We start from the raw sequence: 17,025 nt of genomic DNA on the forward strand, positions 1-17,025 counted from the left end.
AACATAAGCTTAGAATTTATCATGAGAAAAACATAAGCTTAGGGGCACCTGAGTGGCTCAGTCAGTTGGGTGTCTGACTTCAGCTCAGGTCATGATCTCACGGTTCGTGGGTTCAAGCCCGGCATCGGGCTCTGTGCTGACAGCTCAGCGCCTGGGGCCTGCTTTGGATTCTGTGTCTCATTCTCTCTCTGCCCCTCCCCCATTTGCGCTCTGTCTCTGTCTCTCAAAATTAAATAAAAATGTAAAAAAAAATTAAAAAAAATAAGCTTAATTTTTAAGGTAAAAATTGAATGTAAGAGTGAAAAGATGGAAAATTTACATTAATTTTTAAAGCTAAATTGTAAAATTCAAAAATTATACTCAGGATAGTATCCTTTGATAAAGTCCATATGGTAATCAGAATTGGTGGCAACAAATATAATAACACACCAGTGCAGCGGACCCTTGAACAAGGGGGTTAGGGGCGCCAGCCCTATGCGCCCTACACAGTCACAGATCTGTGTATAACTTTTGACTCCCCCCAGAACTTAACTACTAACAGCCTACTATTGACCAGAAGCCTTACCAACAACATAAGTAGTTGGTTATTCTGTATTTGTTATGTGTTATGTATTATATACTGTATTCTTACAATAAAGTAAGCTGGAGAAAAAAATGTTATTAAGGAAATCATGAGGAGAAAAAACATTTACACTGCTGTACTGTAAAAAAATCTGTATAAATGGATCTGTGTCATTCAAACCCATGCTGTTGAAGGGTCACACATACATAACTGTAAGTTAGTCCTATTCTTCACCTTCTCTAAACAGAGTTCGGATGATGAAGACTGTTCGGCAAAAGGAAGGAATCGTCACATTGTAGTCAATAAAGCAGAGCTTGCTAACTCCATTGAAGTTCTAGAAAGCTTTAAGCTGGCCAGGGAGAGCTGGGAGTTGCTCTACTCCCTAGAATTCCTTGACAAGGGTAAGAACATGCTGTTGTATTGGTGCTGTTTAATTTTTATATAAGGTGAGTGTGCTAATAAAAACATTATTCTGCTTGAAATAAGACATGGCTAACTAAATTGATCACAGTAGTTGACATGTTTTATAGGATTCTTTTTGAGTAGGACATCTAATCAGTTATTAATCAAATAACCATTTACCTCTTAGCTTTTACTATGAGTGGTTTTTTTTTAAAGTTTACTTATTTTGAGAGAGAAAGAGAGCCTGTGAACATGCAGGGGAGGGGCACAGAGAGAGAGAGAGAGAGAGAGAGAGGAATCCCAAGCAGGTTCCGTGCAGTTAGGGTAGAGCCCTGTGAGGGGCTCGAACTCCGGAACCGTGAGATCATGACCTGAACCAAAATCAAGAGCCGGAGGCTTAACTGACTGAGCCACCCAGGTGCCCCTGCTCCGAGTATAATTATAATTAGGGTTGGGGTGGAGTATCAGGGAGAGTTTTAGGTCTTTTAACATTTGTATTGCTGGCCTCTTTTTCTTGTTGGGTTTGTTTGTTTTGTGCTTTTGGTTCTTCTGACCTACTGCCTTGTATCTTCCTTATGCAGTGTAGCCAAGCATACAAAAGGTAATGCTATTTTTATCTGCATTAACTCTATTACCTGAAAAACTCACACTACAGAAAGATTGTTTTCCTTTGAGAGTAGACCTAAAACTAGGGGAAGTTTTACAGTTATTAAGTATTTCAGGAGCAGTTGGATGGCTCTCAGTCAGTTAAGCCCTGGACTCTTTGATTTATTCCCAGGTCATGATCTCATGGTTCCTGAGTTCAATCCCCAAACTGGGCTCTGCACTGACAGCGCGGAGTCTGCTTGGAATTCTCTCACTGTCTCCCTGTCCCTCCCCAACATGTGCATGTGCTCTTTTTCTCTGTGTCAAACAAATAGACGTGTTTTTTAAAAAGTATTTCAACATTACTTAGAAATCAGTAGCACTTTGCTAACCAATGTGTTTTTACTGTAATTTGGAACCAAGGCTCTTTACTTTCCTTCTGGCCAGTGGACCTTCATCCCTTGGCCCACTTGCATCACATACCTGTACAGAACCCATGATCAGATGTGTCATGTCATTTTCATTTTTTCTGAGTAAATATAGCATCACTTGGTTTCTTCGGTTGCCTCTAGAATTATAAACATGTATGTGACCTTGACCTTTGGAGGGGATTTTTCTTTATTTGTAAATTGACTTTTTAAAAAATGAGTAGAACTCTTAGTGTTATATCTTTGTTATCTTAACTGGGTGAAAATAAAACAATACCTTTTTCTGAGGTGAGCAAAGTTATTTACAAGATAAATGAGATAATATGTGAACTGTATTTTGAACAGCTCTTGGGACATTGTATGTGCTTAATAATTGTTGATGCCTAGTGAAAATACTGCTTGTGTATTATATTCTAACTTCACTGTCTAATTGAAATTATAGACCATTGTTTTTTTGTTTATTTATTTTTGAGAGAGAGAGAAACAGAACGTGATTGGGGGAGGGACAAAGAGAGAGTGGGACACAGAATCTGAAGCAGGCTCCAGGCTCTGAGCTGTCAGCACAGAGCCCGAGGAGCGGCTTGAACTCACCAGCTGTGAGATCATGACTTGAGGGGAAGTCAGAAGCTCAACTGTCGGAGCCACTCAGGCACCCGAAATTCTAGACCATTGTTTTAGAAATTGAAGTCTATAGTTGCTATCCATTTTTTGGTAGTTTTTCTCTGTTGTTTTGCTGGGTTTGTTTTGTTTTCTGCTTCTCTGTTAACATGTTTTTGGTAAATTTTCTTCTGAATTCTCAGAATTTACAAGAATTTGTTTGGCATGGAAGACAGATACTTGGCTTTGGTTAAGAATCTTCCTCACTGATATGATCATCTATCAGGTAATGTGATGTATGATTTAAGTTCCTGTGTTTGTATAGAATGACTGTTACTGTGAACCGACTGTAGCATGCAAGATGTGCGTGTGTCTTCTGTAGACTAGTCATGCTCTGAAGACATGTTGTGTCTTTCATTTCAAAATAACCCCAAAATGACAAGGCTGCATCTTCTGTGTTACTTTTGTGATGTCCAGCCACACCCCTCTGTAAAAGTAAGATTTTTACTTTTCAATAAAAAATGAATACTTCCCACCCCTCCTTGTCTGCACTGTGATGGAGGCCTTCTGCCTGGCTCTCCTTATGCCTGGAAGGGAGAGAGCAAATTCCCTAAGGGGGTACAGAGCTCCCAGCCTCCATTGTTGAAATGGACAGGGTGCTGCTTCCATCCTACGTAAAGGAGAGATGGTATTAGTAGTAAAATATTTATAAGAAATGGTATATCCAAAATGTACGTTATCCAAAACTTGGTGTTATTTTATTTAGTATTAAGAATTAAGACCAAGGGTGCCTGGCTGACCCAGTCAGTAGAGCATGTGATTCTGGATCTTGGAGTCATGAGTTCAATCCCCACTTTGAGTGTAGAGGGTACTAAAAAATCATTAAATAAACTGAAAGCAGTGGGCAGTGGGGAGGCACCTGGGTGGCTTGGTCGGTTAAGGGTCCGACTTTGGCTCGGGTCGTGATCTCGTGGTTCATGAGCTCAAGCCCTGCGTCGGGCTCTGTGCTGGCAGCTCGGAACCTGGAGTCTGCTTCAGATTCTGTGTCTCCCTCTCTCTGCCCCTCCCCTGCTCACGCACTATCTCGCTCTCTCAAAATAAATAAACATTAAAAAAAAAAAAAAGGAATTAAGACCAGAGAGAAAACTCTTTGTATGTGTAAAGTACCTCCATTGAGAACCCCCCATCTTTCTTTAAGTAAGTTGGTTTGATTATTGCTAAGTCTCCTCTTTCCTCCTCTGATGATCAAGCAGAGCTACCTTATTTGGAGTTGCTTGCTGCTTGCTTAATTAACTCTGGAGATTTATTTAAATGGCAGTGTTTTTCACCTCCTCGCTGTTATGTCTTTTTTAGGGTCAATATAAAAAAGCAATAGCCAGCCTGCATCATTTAGCAGCTCTCCAGGGATCACTTCCTCAGCCACAGATCACGGGACAGGGGACCCTGGAGCATCAGCGAGCACTCATCCAGCTAGCGACTTGCCACTTCGCTCTAGGAGAGTACAGAGTGAGTAGTGTGTGCCTTGCACGGGGACCCTCATTCACTAAGCTTCCCTGGGGCTTCCTCTTTTTCCTATAGTGGGCTTTTAATACAGCGCATGTTTATTTGAAAAAGGGTCTTTCTGCCTAGATTTTAATCAACTAATCTGCTGATGAAAATCTTGATGATTTTGTTTTACTCCGTTTTCTGTTTACTTACAGCTTTCCTGAAGTAGACTTCAGTACTTTTCAGATTCCATTTTATTGGAGGATGATTTTTTTTGTCTTTACTTTCTTATCTGGAATCCCTTTAGAGCAGAATCAGTCCTATTGTACTTGGACAGAGAGGCATATACTAAGTAGGAAAGGGAGGATTTCCATAGCTTATCTGAGCCTCAAATTTGCTTTTTACATGATGATTATACCTCATGGGGTATTCCAGGTCTGTTTCCTTCATGACTGTGAGCCCCTGCTACCACAGGGTGGGGACCCTGTTCTTTACATTTGAGTCCCTCATAACACCTGCCACAGTGGTTTGCACAGCTTTGATACTTAATAAATGTTTGAACTGAGTGATAAGCACATTCTTTATATGAACATGGGTACTGTATAAATTCAGGACCACAACTTAACACACAAACTCTGATTTCTTCTCATCTCTCTATATGTTAAGTTGATTACTTTGTGATTAGTAACCCCAAATTAGGTTTTTAAACTTAAACTTTGAAACACAATTTATAATTCATCATGTAGGAAGAAACAATTAGTATGTAAAGTATGTGCATTGAAAATTGAAAATACTTTTCTGCCATCGTTTATGTAATCATTAGGTACATAATTGTAAGTTTTAGTAAATTCCTTCTGAGAATTTAAAATAAAACGTATTATTTACTCACATAGATATTCATATATCATACAGAATTAGACAGTTACACAAGGCACTGCTGTTCAGCATTGTATTAGGGAATATAAAACGGGTAGATTTAAGTAAGGTAGGCAAATTCATTCTCTTTGAGGACTTCCATTAAAGCTGATCGCAGTTAGGCCTACCTCTTTGGTTTATAACTTATTCCTGAATCTCAGCTGCCTTCAGCTGTCTGTCTTCAGCTCAGACCCATCACATCCAGATGTGAGTTTCCCTTGTTCTCTGGCCCGTAGATGCGAAACTCTCAAATCGTGGTTGCCTCTTAACTCTAGCTAATCTTTTTGATTCTTCCAGTATGAAGCTAATGTCTTTGGTGTAGTGCCTTTTATTTCCTTTGCTACCATCCTAATCAATGGCTCTGAACTGAGTTTTTTGCCTGTAATTTTTTTTTATCTCTAAGTTAACGGTCGTTGCTTCCTATTGCTGTCATCATTCCACTTAATTGAAATATTGACTTCCAAAGTGCCCAGAGTTGAGCCACGTGCTGGGGTGGAAAATATAAGCAGAGTGTGGGGAATGTGGGATCCCTGCATTCAGGACATATAATTTGAATTACAGAGAAAAGTGCAAGTATTTATATAAGACAGTTAAAAGTCAGATATTAAGTGGTATGCCCCTGACATATGCACAGTAGGCATTCAGGGAAGGGAGTTTTCACCAGGGTCCATGTAGTCAAGGAGGGATTTACAAAAAAGATTGGCTGGAGGTGGGCATTGAAGGATGGTAGCATGTGTCTCTGGAGTACACATCCTGGCCTTCCCACTTGCCGGCTCTGTAACCTGGGCCAAGTTACCTCACCAAGCTTTCTAATTCCAGTGTTCAAGTTTTTAACTACCGAGCTGTTGAGCTCTTGAAGCTAGCTTCACACCCTTGTGGCCATGGGTGAGTTCTGGATGTGCCAAGATACTGACCCTTTTAGTTAGTGGCTTAAGGCAGCTGGAGCCTCCAGGTTAGTACTGCCAGCTCTGAGCAGCCTTACAGATATTTTCTGAATGTGCCAAGACATGAAAAAGGTTAAGAGGCATGGGTTTAACACTGCACTTCCTCATCTGTAGAATGAGGATAATGAGAGGGTTGTGCCTGACACATAGAACATGCTCCCTAAATGGAATCTAGTTGTTAACATTAGAATTGGACAGGTAGACCGTAGGTGATGGCTTACTGTCTGTGGATGGAGACCAGCCTGCTCAGTGTGGCACTTGAGGCTTCCCTCAGCACCAGTGCAGCTTCTGACCAGTTTTGTGTATTTCCTAAACCACACCCTCCTTTCACTTAAACAATACCCAGCCCTTCCCCACATCTTTCTCTCCTCTGAAACTGCTTTTTTCTCTTTTCCACATTTCAAATCATTGCCCCCCTTTAAGACTTGGTGAAGGTAACCTTCCTACATAAACTGTTTCCAGCTAGTTTAGCTTATATATATTTCTCCTTCATTTTTTTTTTTTAATTTTTTTTCAACGTTTATTTATTTTTGGGACAGAGAGAGACAGAGCATGAATGGGGGAGGGGCAGAGAGAGAGGGAGACACAGAATCGGAAACAGGCTCCAGGCTCCGAGCCATCAGCCCAGAGCCTGACGCGGGGCTCGAACTCACGGACCGCGAGATCGTGACCTGGCTGAAGTCGGACGCTTAACCGACTGCGCCACCCAGGCGCCCCTATTTCTCCTTCATTTTAAATTATGCTCTAGATCATACCATTTAATCCACTACTCTGTGTCCCATCTTGTTGACTTTTCTCTTCATTGAGGTAGTAAATGTCTTTAAGACTGGGATATTCTTCCTTTGGATGCCACTGTGCTGTTAAACACATAGGTAGTTTAGGTAATACTTGACTAATTTTTAATTTTTGTTCTTTTGTTTTAACAGCAAAGAAGGAGTTATTATTCCCTCAAAAGTCTAGTACCTATATTTAATCTTACTTTTTCTACGTTTGCTGTTGAGCAAACAGTGATGGTCCCATAAATAGTCTTGAGGGGTGCCTGGGTTGCTCAGTCAGTTAAGCGTCTGACTTCAGCTCAGGTCATGATCTTGTGGTTTGTGAGTTCGAACTCTGCATCAGGCTCTGTGCTGACAGCTCAGAGCCTGGAGCCTGCTTCAGATTCTGTCTCTCTCTCTCTCTCTGACCCTGCCCCACTTGTGCTCTTTCTCTCTCTCAGAAATAAAAATAAAACTTTAAAAAAAAATTTAAAAATTTGAGGCTGCACTGTAGACCTACATGTACACACGTTGCCCTGTTGTATGCTATAAGTATGTTAGTTGTTATGTTGATTTACTTCCAGTGAGAAAATTTCAGATTAGTACCTTTTCAAATCTGATCTTCTTTAGATGACATGTGAAAAAGTCCTTGATTTGATGTGCTACATGGTACTCCCCATTCAAGATGGAGGCAAATCACAGGAAGAACCCTCAAAAATAAAGCCCAAATTTAGAAAAGGTACAGTGACAAGTTTTATTCTTATTTTGTAAAAATGGCTTTACCCAAGGCTGGAAAATTCTTTACAATTCCTGATGAGATGATACATGATCTGCAGGGTTTGACAGACTATATAAAAAGTTAATCCCTTGCCAAGCTTGTCCTTGGCACTGATTTCATAAGCAGCTGCAAATCTGTCTTTCTTCCAAAATTCTCTTCACTTCCTGAGTTTGTTATCTCTGCAGAATATCTGATAATTCCTTTTCCTATCTTTATCAATTCTCGGAAAATTTGCAGATGATTCGTTAAGAAGTGTTTCCTGGCATATCGCTTGTAGGCTATTTTGAGCTTCACCTCAAGTAGCACATTGATTATAAAACTATATAAATTTAGTTGTAATACTTAGAAATTAGAAAAAGAGGGGCGCTTGGGTGGCTCAGACAGTTAAGCGTCCAACTCTTGATTTCAGCTCAGGTCATAATCTTACCATTTGCGAGTTAGAGCCCTGCATCAGGTTCTGCATTGACAGAACAGAGCCTGCTTGGGATTCTCTCTCTCTGCCCCTCCCCCCACTTGTGTTCTCATTCTCTCTCATTCTCTCTCTCTCTCTCTCTCTCTCTCTCAAAAATAAATAAACTTAAATAAAAAAAAAAAGAAGTTAGAAAAAGATAAGCAAGTTAAACCCAAAGAAAATAGAAGACAAGAAATAATTGTAATGGTAGAAATCAACGTAATAGAAAATGAAATAGAGGAAATTAATGAAGCTAAAAGTTGGGTTTTTTGAAAAAAAAAATAAAATTGATAAACTCCTAACAAGATTGATCAGGAATAAAGCACAAATTACCAATAGCAGGAATGTCACTACAGATCCTACTGAAATCAAAAGGACACTAGGAGAATAAATTATTAATGACTTTATGCCAATAAATTCAACAACTTAATGAAATGGAAAAATTCCTTGAAAAACACAACTAATCAAAACTGACACAGATGAAATAGAAAATATAAATGTTCCTACATCTATCAAAGAAATTATATTTGTTATCAAAAACCTTCCCACAAGACTGCAGATCTGAATGGCTTCACTGATGAATTGGCTTCACTGATGAATTCTGTCAAGCACTTAGGAAGAAGTAACACCAATCTTACACATACTCTTTGAGAAAATAGAGTAAAAGAGAACACTTCCCAATTCAGTTTTTAAGGCCAACATAACCCTAACAGCAAAATCGTGTAAGAGCATTACCAGAAGAGAACATTAAAGGCCAGTATCCATCATAAACATAGATTCTAAAATCCTCAAAGTCTTAGCAAATAGAATACAGCAGTATATAAGAAGGGTAATACATATCCAAGTATACTGGAAATGCAAAAGTGGTTTAACATAGGAAAATCAGTCCCTGTAATATTACCACTTTAATATATTAAAGGAGAAAAATCATAATTTTCTTAATAGATGCAGATAGAAATGCATCTATATGCATTTATGCAGTTATGTTTGCATTTATTCATGATTATTAAAAAATCTTAGCAAACTAGAAACATGTTCCTCAACATCATACTTAACTATGAAATATCAAATGCTTTCCCCAAGATCAGCAACAATTTAATAAGAGTATCTATCTCCTCTTACCACTTGAATTAAACATACTAGAGATTCTAGCCAGTACAATAGGCAGAAAAGGAAAGGTATAAAGGTTGAAAAATAGTTATCTTCATTCACAGATATGACTGCCTTTATTTGCAGCAACGTATGTTAGAAAAACCTAAGGGGGGGTGCCTGGGTGGCTCAGTCAGTTAAGTGTCTGACTCTAGATTTCGGCTCAGGTCGTGATCTTAAGTTGGTGAGACTGAGCCCTGAATCAGGCCCTGCACTAATAGCACAGAGCCTGCTTGGGATTCTGTCTCTCCCTCTCTGCCACTCTCCTACTCACGTGTGTGATCTCTCTCTCTCTCTCTCTCTCTCTCTCAAAATAGCTAAACTTAAAACAAAAAAAAAAAAAAAAGAAAAGAAAAGTCTAAGGAATCTCCAAATAGAATAATATCAAAAAACATAAAATACTTAGGGATAAATGTATTGAAAAGTATGCAAAATCATGTTCATAGATCAGAAGACTCCAATGTTTTAGGGTTCTGGTCCTCCTCAAATGTGTGTACAGATTCAATGCAATCCCAATTAAAATCCCATCAGACTTTTTTTTTTTTTTTATTTCTTTATTTTGAGAGAAGGGGAGGGGCAGAGAGAGAGAGAATTCCAAGTAGGCTCTGCACTGTTAGCACAGAGCCTGACGCGGGGCTTGAACTTAAGAACCATGAGATCATGACCTGAGCCAAAACCAAGAGCTAGATGCTCAACTGACTGAGCCACCTAGGTGCCCCCAGAGAAGCTTGATTCTAAAATCTATATAGAAGTGCAACCTCGAATAGCCAAAACAGTTTTGAAAAAGACTAACAAAACTGGGCAACTTACCCTACCTGATAGCAAGACTTTTTTTTTTTTTTAATGTTTATTTATTTTTGAGAGAGAGAAAGAGTGCGAGCAAGAGAGGGGCAGAGAGAGAGGGAGACACGGAATGCAAAGCAGGCCCCAGGCTCTGAGCTGTCAGCACAGAGCCCAATGTGGGGCTCAAACTCATGAGCTGTGAGATCATGACCTGAGCTAAAGTCAGCCACTCAACTGACTGAGCCACCCAGGCACCCCCTGATAGCAAGACTTTTAAGTAAAGCTACAGTTATCCAAACAGTATGGGCAGAAGAATGGAGAACCCAGAGAGACCCACACAAATATGGTGAGGTGATTTTTAGTGAAGACACCAGAGTAATTCTTTGGAGAAAGGAAAGCTGAGATGGGGCCGAGACTAAATGGAAAAGTTAAAACAATAACATGTTTTATAAGAAAAGGTCTTTGCAACTAGTAGGTAGATTTATTAAGACACTAAAAATTTCCTAGAAGACAAAAGCATGACAGTTTTGATCATTATTGAAGCTTTCTAAGGTACTTGGGAGACTTAAAAAAAAAGAAAGAAATAGCCCAGACCCCTTGAAAATTAAGTATCTCTGTGAAACAGAAGCAGGTCTAGGGGGTAAGACTGGACCTAGCTGACATCAAGACTTATTTTAAAGCTATAGTAATAAAGATAGTGTAGTATTGGCATAGAAATTGACTGATGGAATAGAGAACCGAGAAGCACGTGGTATTGCAATTAAGTGGAGGAAGAGTGAATTTATCTAATCAGTGGTGCTGGGATAATTGATCCAAATGTAAAAACAACAGAAATGTGATCCCTTCTTCACACTACACAAAAATTCTTTAAATTTTAAGATTTAAAAATGGAAACTAAAACTTCTAAACTTCTAGAAGAAAATACAGAAAAGATTCTTTGTGCCTTCTAGGTGGAGAAGGATTTAGGCTACAGAAAGCATACAACATAAATTTAGTCCCAGTAAAATTAAAATACCAATGAAAGATAGTGTCATCAAAGTGAAAGGCTAAGCCATGGACTGTAAGAAAATTGTCCAGCACACAGAATCAACAAAAAGTGAGCTTCCAGAATTTTGAAACAGCTCCTTCAAACCAGTGAGAAACAACCAACCAACCCCTCACAGAAAAACAGGCAAAGAGTACGAACAGAGTCACAGAAGCAGAAATCCAAATGGCCACAAACTATTTGAAAAAACGCTCAGAGCCCCTCGGTGGCTCAGTCAGTTAAGCATCCGACCCTTGATTTTGGCTCGGGTCATGATCTTGTGGGTTCATAGGTTCAACTTAAAAAAAAAAAAAAAGAAAACTTTTAACCTATTAGCAATATGGGGACTTCAGATTAAAACAGTAAGCTACCATTTCACACACATCAGAATGCAGGGATTAGAGAGTAGCAACCCTGGTTACCAGGATATGAAGACACACATTGCCTGTCTGCTTCTGGAAGGTATAGAAACTCACACCAACACTTTGGAGACCAATTTAGCTGTTGCAGTTGAACATCTCATAACCTAGTTGTATACCTCTTCTAGTTAAATTTCTTAGATCAGTGCCTTTCCAACTTGGGTCCTTACCCACTGGGTCATGAATTTCAACCAGATGTTTTCTTTTTTAATGACGTAGAGTCTAATAGTATCATTAAAATGAGTGCATCTCCTGTACAAAGGCTACATTGAACCTTTTGTTCAATGAACCTTTTGTTTTAGATACATAAACATGTGTAAATATGTGTGCATAACATCTCCATTATTTCTTGCTACTTTTGTCCTCAGGGTAGAGAAGGATTTAGGATATAAAGAGCATACACCATAAAGGAAAGGATTAAGGTCTTGGTTGGAAAATTATTGCCTGAAGTTTTTTTTCCACAAGTGCACAAGAAAATGTATATAAGAATGTTTATTTCAGCATTGTTTGTAATAGTGAAAAATTGGATAGCTCAGTGTCCCCCATAAAAGAATGGATAAATGAATTGTGGCATATGTAAATAGCAGAATAATACATAAAGAGTAAAAACGGTCAGCTAGAACTATAGGTATTAGTACCAAAAACCGTTTTCAGAAGGATGCATATAATACGATGCCATTTATTTAGTAAACTGAGAACTTGCAAAACTTTCTTCTTTGTTGTTGCATAGAAATGAAAAACATCACATTCAGGATAATAGTTACATTAGGGTGATGGAAGAGGACATGGTCTGAAAAGGTACACAGGAGGCTTCAACTGAATTTGTGATATTTTATATAAAATTTTTAAAGCAAAATGTTAACATTTTATAGAGCTGAGTGTTGATCACAGTGGTATTTGTAATATTCTTTATGTAATTTTCTATACATTTGAAATGTTTTATAAATAGTATTTAAGCAGGGTTAGGAAAGAAGATTGATAAGTGAAATCCAGAGACCCTTCAAAAAACCAATTTCATCATCACTACATATAATCATGGTTTAACTATATTTGAAGTCATATGACTGTTGCTTATCTTTTTTTCTGGAAAAAGTCTTAAACATTTGCTTTTCAAAGCTGTTTTCTTCAATAATAACAAACATATTGTGGACTTTTTATTAGGTTCAGACCTGAAGCTTCTGCCTTGTACCAGTAAGGCCATCATGCCGTACTGCCTGCATTTAATGTTAGCTTGTTTTAAGGTAAGCTGAAAGTTGATTGGCATTAAAGAAATTTAATTTGGAACATTGCTGTGATGATCTAGAGTGACTTGGTGTAGTGGGGAGATTACATGAGCTAGGAATTGACAAATACTAGTTGTGAACTGTACTAGGCACTAATGAATAGGAGATGACCCCCATCCTTGAGCAGTTTACAAAGAATAGTGGGACAGTTATGCAAATATCCTTGCCCATAGTGATGTTCAGTAAATACTTTATGCATTAACGTATGTCAGAATGTATTGGCTAGAAGAAGAGAATACAAATGCCATTGGGTTCGTAGAGGGATGTGAGTTTACTATCCTAAAGATGTGGGGGGTAAAAGCATTCTAGGCATTAGGATGACCACCACCAGATGACCACTGGGCCAGTTTAAAGATTGTCGGAAGAACACCAGGCCTGTGGCTGCAGGTGGAGCGGAGCCTCGGCCTGCATTTCACCAAGGCTTGTGAGCAGGAGAACAGCAGTATTGGGTCTCTGCTTTAGGGCCATAATTCCCAGACTTAACTCATGGTCGGAATTCCCTGGGGAGACAGAAACCATTTGAAGTGTGATTTGAAGCCTCGCTGCTCATTTAGAACAAAAAAGTTCTTTTGCCGTTTCTCCAGTTCACACTCCTGCTTCCTTCTTTGTTGCTCAGTGCCTTTGTTCTCCCCAGTCCATGTTCTCCTCATACCCTCCTCTCCTACAAGGCTTCTTGCCCACCCTGGCCCACAACCGTCCCCTTAAAAGAAATCCCCAAATTCCTCTCTCTGATATACAGAACGACTCAACTTCTGTTGCCCTTTTCCCAAAGTCAAAGCTTCCAGCCCACCATGCACATCCAGCTCCCATCACAATGCTCACGGAGTGCCCTGCCAGAGACCTTGTTCACAGCACAGAGGGAACCGAGGTTTCTTTGGTTAGGACCCACCCCCATCAGAAGGCAGTTGTGATGTTTGCATTTAGCAAGCAGGTATTCTGTTTTGTTCTTGATATCACACATTTTCATACAGCAGCTTTTTTTTTAATCTTTATTTTGAGAGAGAGACAGAGTGCAAGCAGGGGAGGGGCAGAGAGAGGGAGACACAGAATCCAAAGCAGGCTGCAGCCTCTGAGCTGTCAGCACAGAACCCAGCACGGGGCTCAAACCCACAAACTACAAGATCATGACCTGAGCCAAAGTCAGACACTCTACCAACTGACCCACCCAGGTGCCCCATATAGCAGCATTTTTTAAGGAAGTGATATTTGATATATTTAAGATCACCCCATGATTTCCTTTTCCTTCTGTGTCTGCACAAATCCTTGTCTTGCAGCTGCGAGCTTTCACAGACAGCAGGGACGACATGGCACTGGGGCATGTGATCGTCTTGCTTCAGCAAGAGTGGCCACGGGGAGAGAATCTCTTCTTGAAAGCTGTCAATAAGATTTGCCAACAAGGAAATTTCCAATATGAGAATTTTTTCAATTATGTTACAAGTATCCTTTTTCTTATTTAAGGATAAGAAATTCTGACTTTTTTTTTATAGAATGAACACATGGTACAAGAAATCAACCATTCTAGGTAGAAATAATGGTTTTCTCCGGGGGAAAGAAAGACAGAATGGTGATTAAAAATGGGACTGTGGCAGTTGGTCTCATGAGAGTCATAAAAGGCTTCACAGAGGTGATGCAATGAATCAGGAATATTAGTAGCCCAAGTACATTTTCCACTCGCAGCGACTTCTGGGAAGATACCCAAGATGCCTAAATTAATAGCCTTCAAGTTCCTGACAGGCCCAGATTGGCTGTGAGGCCATAGAATATAGCAGTTCATTGGCCTTCATCTACCTGGGGCCTCTATTAGGGCCCTGACTGTCCCCCCCGGGGTCAGCTGTTAGAGCACCATGTCACAGCTGTTACAGCTGCCACTGAGTCCCCACCAAACATGCGTGTAGCCCAGCAGTTGTTTTTGACAATAGGGAGGAAGTGTTGTATTTCATACTCTTCCTAGGGAAAGACCACCTGTGGTGTGAGGAATGTGCTGTCTTTGTCCAAGCACCTAGAGCAGGATTTCTTAACTATTTTCGGGGATACAACACCACTGCCACTTTCATTGCTTACTAAGAAAACAAAAGATTTTGCTGGGGTGCCTGGGTGGCTCAGTTAGTTAAGCGTCCCACTGTTGATTTCAGCCCAGGTCTTCATCTCAGGATTGTGAGTTCAAGCCCTACGTGGGGTTCCGTGCTGAGCGTGAAGCCTACTTAAAAAAAAAAAAAGAAAAACAGGTTTTGCTGTTATGACCATACAGAATGTCTTTATTAGCATCTGTATGAGAAATAAATTTATCTTAATGAGGTGGTTTGGTTAGTGTAAGAATCACTAATTTGGCAACAAGACAGACCCGGGTTCCAGTACTGACTCTAGTTAGCGGGCTGGCCATGGGCAAGTTACACAGTCACTGCAAGCCTGTTCCACATCTCAGAGAGCAGGGCACCTTGTTTCTACATGTGGTTAACCTGAATCTGGCCTGCAGATATCGATATGCTGGAGGAATTCGCCTACTTAAGAACTCAAGAAGGTGGGAAAATCCATCTGGAATTACTACCCAATCAAGGAATGCTGATCAAGTAAGCATGCTGTCTTGCTCTTCTGTGCTAAGTGCTCACCTTTTGTGTGCTTGTAGGAAGTATTTATAAGTTCCTGTGTCTTTCAGAAATGTAATAGAAAGGAATCCAAACCTGGTCTCTGTTTTTGAGAGTAGAGTTGATTCTGGGTACCCTCTGAAACTTGGTGTTTCCTTAAGTACATTTCCAGTAAAACGTTGTTCAAATTGGGGTACCTCTGTCACTTTTGAAACCTTTTCACTAAACAGAAGTCTCATTCATGATTATCTTTTCCTTTCCAAAATTGACAGGGTAACCCTATAAATTTCTGGTTAGACATAGAATGTTTTTAATTAAGAAGAGTCATGTGTAATTAAAGTTGTATTGGATTAGGGAAAACTACAGACTTTATTTAGAAACTATACTTGGATTTCAGTGTTTATTTGAAGCCTTTCTAAGCAGTAATTGCTTACATAGCACAAGGGTCAGTAGCTGGGTCTAGTGCCCCCACGCAAAACACACCTGCCCCAAGAAATAATGGTGGGGTGCCTGGTCTCAGGCATGCCCTCCCACCCCTAGATAAAGTTAGTGACCATTTATGATTTTTAAATAGCTCATAAATCTTGCTTCTATCCTTCAATACTCATTGTAGTTTGGATAATATATCCTCTGTGCTGTAAATGCCACGTGTAGTTTTATTTTCATACTTCCTCCTTTGCGTCCTGCATACTCAGCATGGCTGTGAGTCATTGTCAGAGTCACTGCAAGAGACTGAGCCCTGAGTGAGAAGGGAGTGTTACTAAGGCTGAAAACATTTTCCTTTTTCTTTCAATTGTGACATGAACAAGTTTTCAGTTATTGAGAGCAAAAATTCACATCTTGTTCTATATTTGTAGAGCCTTAGAGATGTTGAGAGGGAAGTATGAGATGCTCATTCTGGATATGTATCACCTCAGTAATTTGGGGCATAGCAAACATTACTCCTGTTGAGAAAAGGGTCTTGTGGAATCCATTCTAAAGAATGAGAGGAGATTAAATGGGGTTTTTGTCCTTCATCTTGTAAATATTATTAATAAATATTCTAAATATCTAAAATAACAGAACAAAATGCTCTTTTTTAAAAACACAAGACCTTTATACAGTAGGATGCTTAGGCGAGCCGGTCTGGACATGCTCCTCTTCCTCTCTCCATTCTCTTCTGCAAGACTACAACTAAGAATTATGGGGAAAATAATTGCATCATTAAAATACTCTTAACAGTGTTTGAGAATAAAGATGACTTTTTTGATATGGGAGCTTAGGTAACCCCGTTTGTGGGCTTAAAAGATTCCTAGGTTTTGAGGCTGGATATACAAAATATATCTATTATTAATAGCTTTTTAGTTAATTCACAGTAACAGTCACCATCCAAATCACCGTAATCTGGAGACAGCCTTAGTAGCATCAACTCCATTTACTTAGGGTTATACTTACAGGTGATCTCTCACTTCAGATAATGCTTAACCATTTGTGGAGATGTGAGGGAACGGGCTGTTAAAAAATCAACAGTTGGATCTCAGATTTCATTATACTGAACCTTTCTTCTATAGGCAGTTTGTATGGTGCTGAACAGTGACCTGGTTACCTGCAGAAACCCCTAGGACAAGGAGCGAAAGCAGGGGCTTTTCAGCGCCCAGATGATCTCATTGTAAAGGGTTGTTTAGAGTAAGGTAGGGATGGGCAGCATGCGTGTCTAGGCTTTGAGAGATAATTCCGTGCTCCCCCACCTTGGTCACTATAAACTTCAATTTCTTCTAACTCCCTGTCGAAGACCAGTAAGCCTCTTGGTAAGCCTGCTGTTCTATCATCATGGAAGCAGGAATAGGGATTGTTACTTAGCTGTATTTCTTGTAGGAATTTGCCCAGTCTTTGCTAGGTGAATC

The 17,025-nt window shown here is 39.7% G+C and overlaps 1 protein-coding gene across 4 annotated transcripts in view; it reads left to right on the top strand.

Annotated features, from left to right (window-relative positions):
- INTS10 (integrator complex subunit 10) overlaps window positions 1-17,025 on the top strand; it is a 32,906-nt gene that overhangs the window by 12,146 nt on the left and 3,735 nt on the right. For all 4 annotated transcript variants that reach the window (XM_025922346.2, XM_025922350.2, XM_086703549.1 and 1 more), the window contains exons 10-16: window positions 810-963; window positions 2,778-2,860; window positions 3,928-4,080; window positions 7,304-7,412; window positions 12,439-12,518; window positions 13,835-13,997; window positions 15,034-15,127. In XM_025922346.2, the coding sequence (XP_025778131.1) occupies window positions 810-963; window positions 2,778-2,860; window positions 3,928-4,080; window positions 7,304-7,412; window positions 12,439-12,518; window positions 13,835-13,997; window positions 15,034-15,127 (836 nt within the window). The remainder of the gene's footprint in view (window positions 1-809; window positions 964-2,777; window positions 2,861-3,927; window positions 4,081-7,303; window positions 7,413-12,438; window positions 12,519-13,834; window positions 13,998-15,033; window positions 15,128-17,025) is intronic.

The sequence above is a fragment of the Puma concolor genome, chromosome B1 (assembly GCF_028749965.1).
Source record: "Puma concolor isolate L17-30 chromosome B1, mPumCon1.1.hap2, whole genome shotgun sequence".
NCBI lineage: Eukaryota > Metazoa > Chordata > Mammalia > Carnivora > Felidae > Puma > Puma concolor.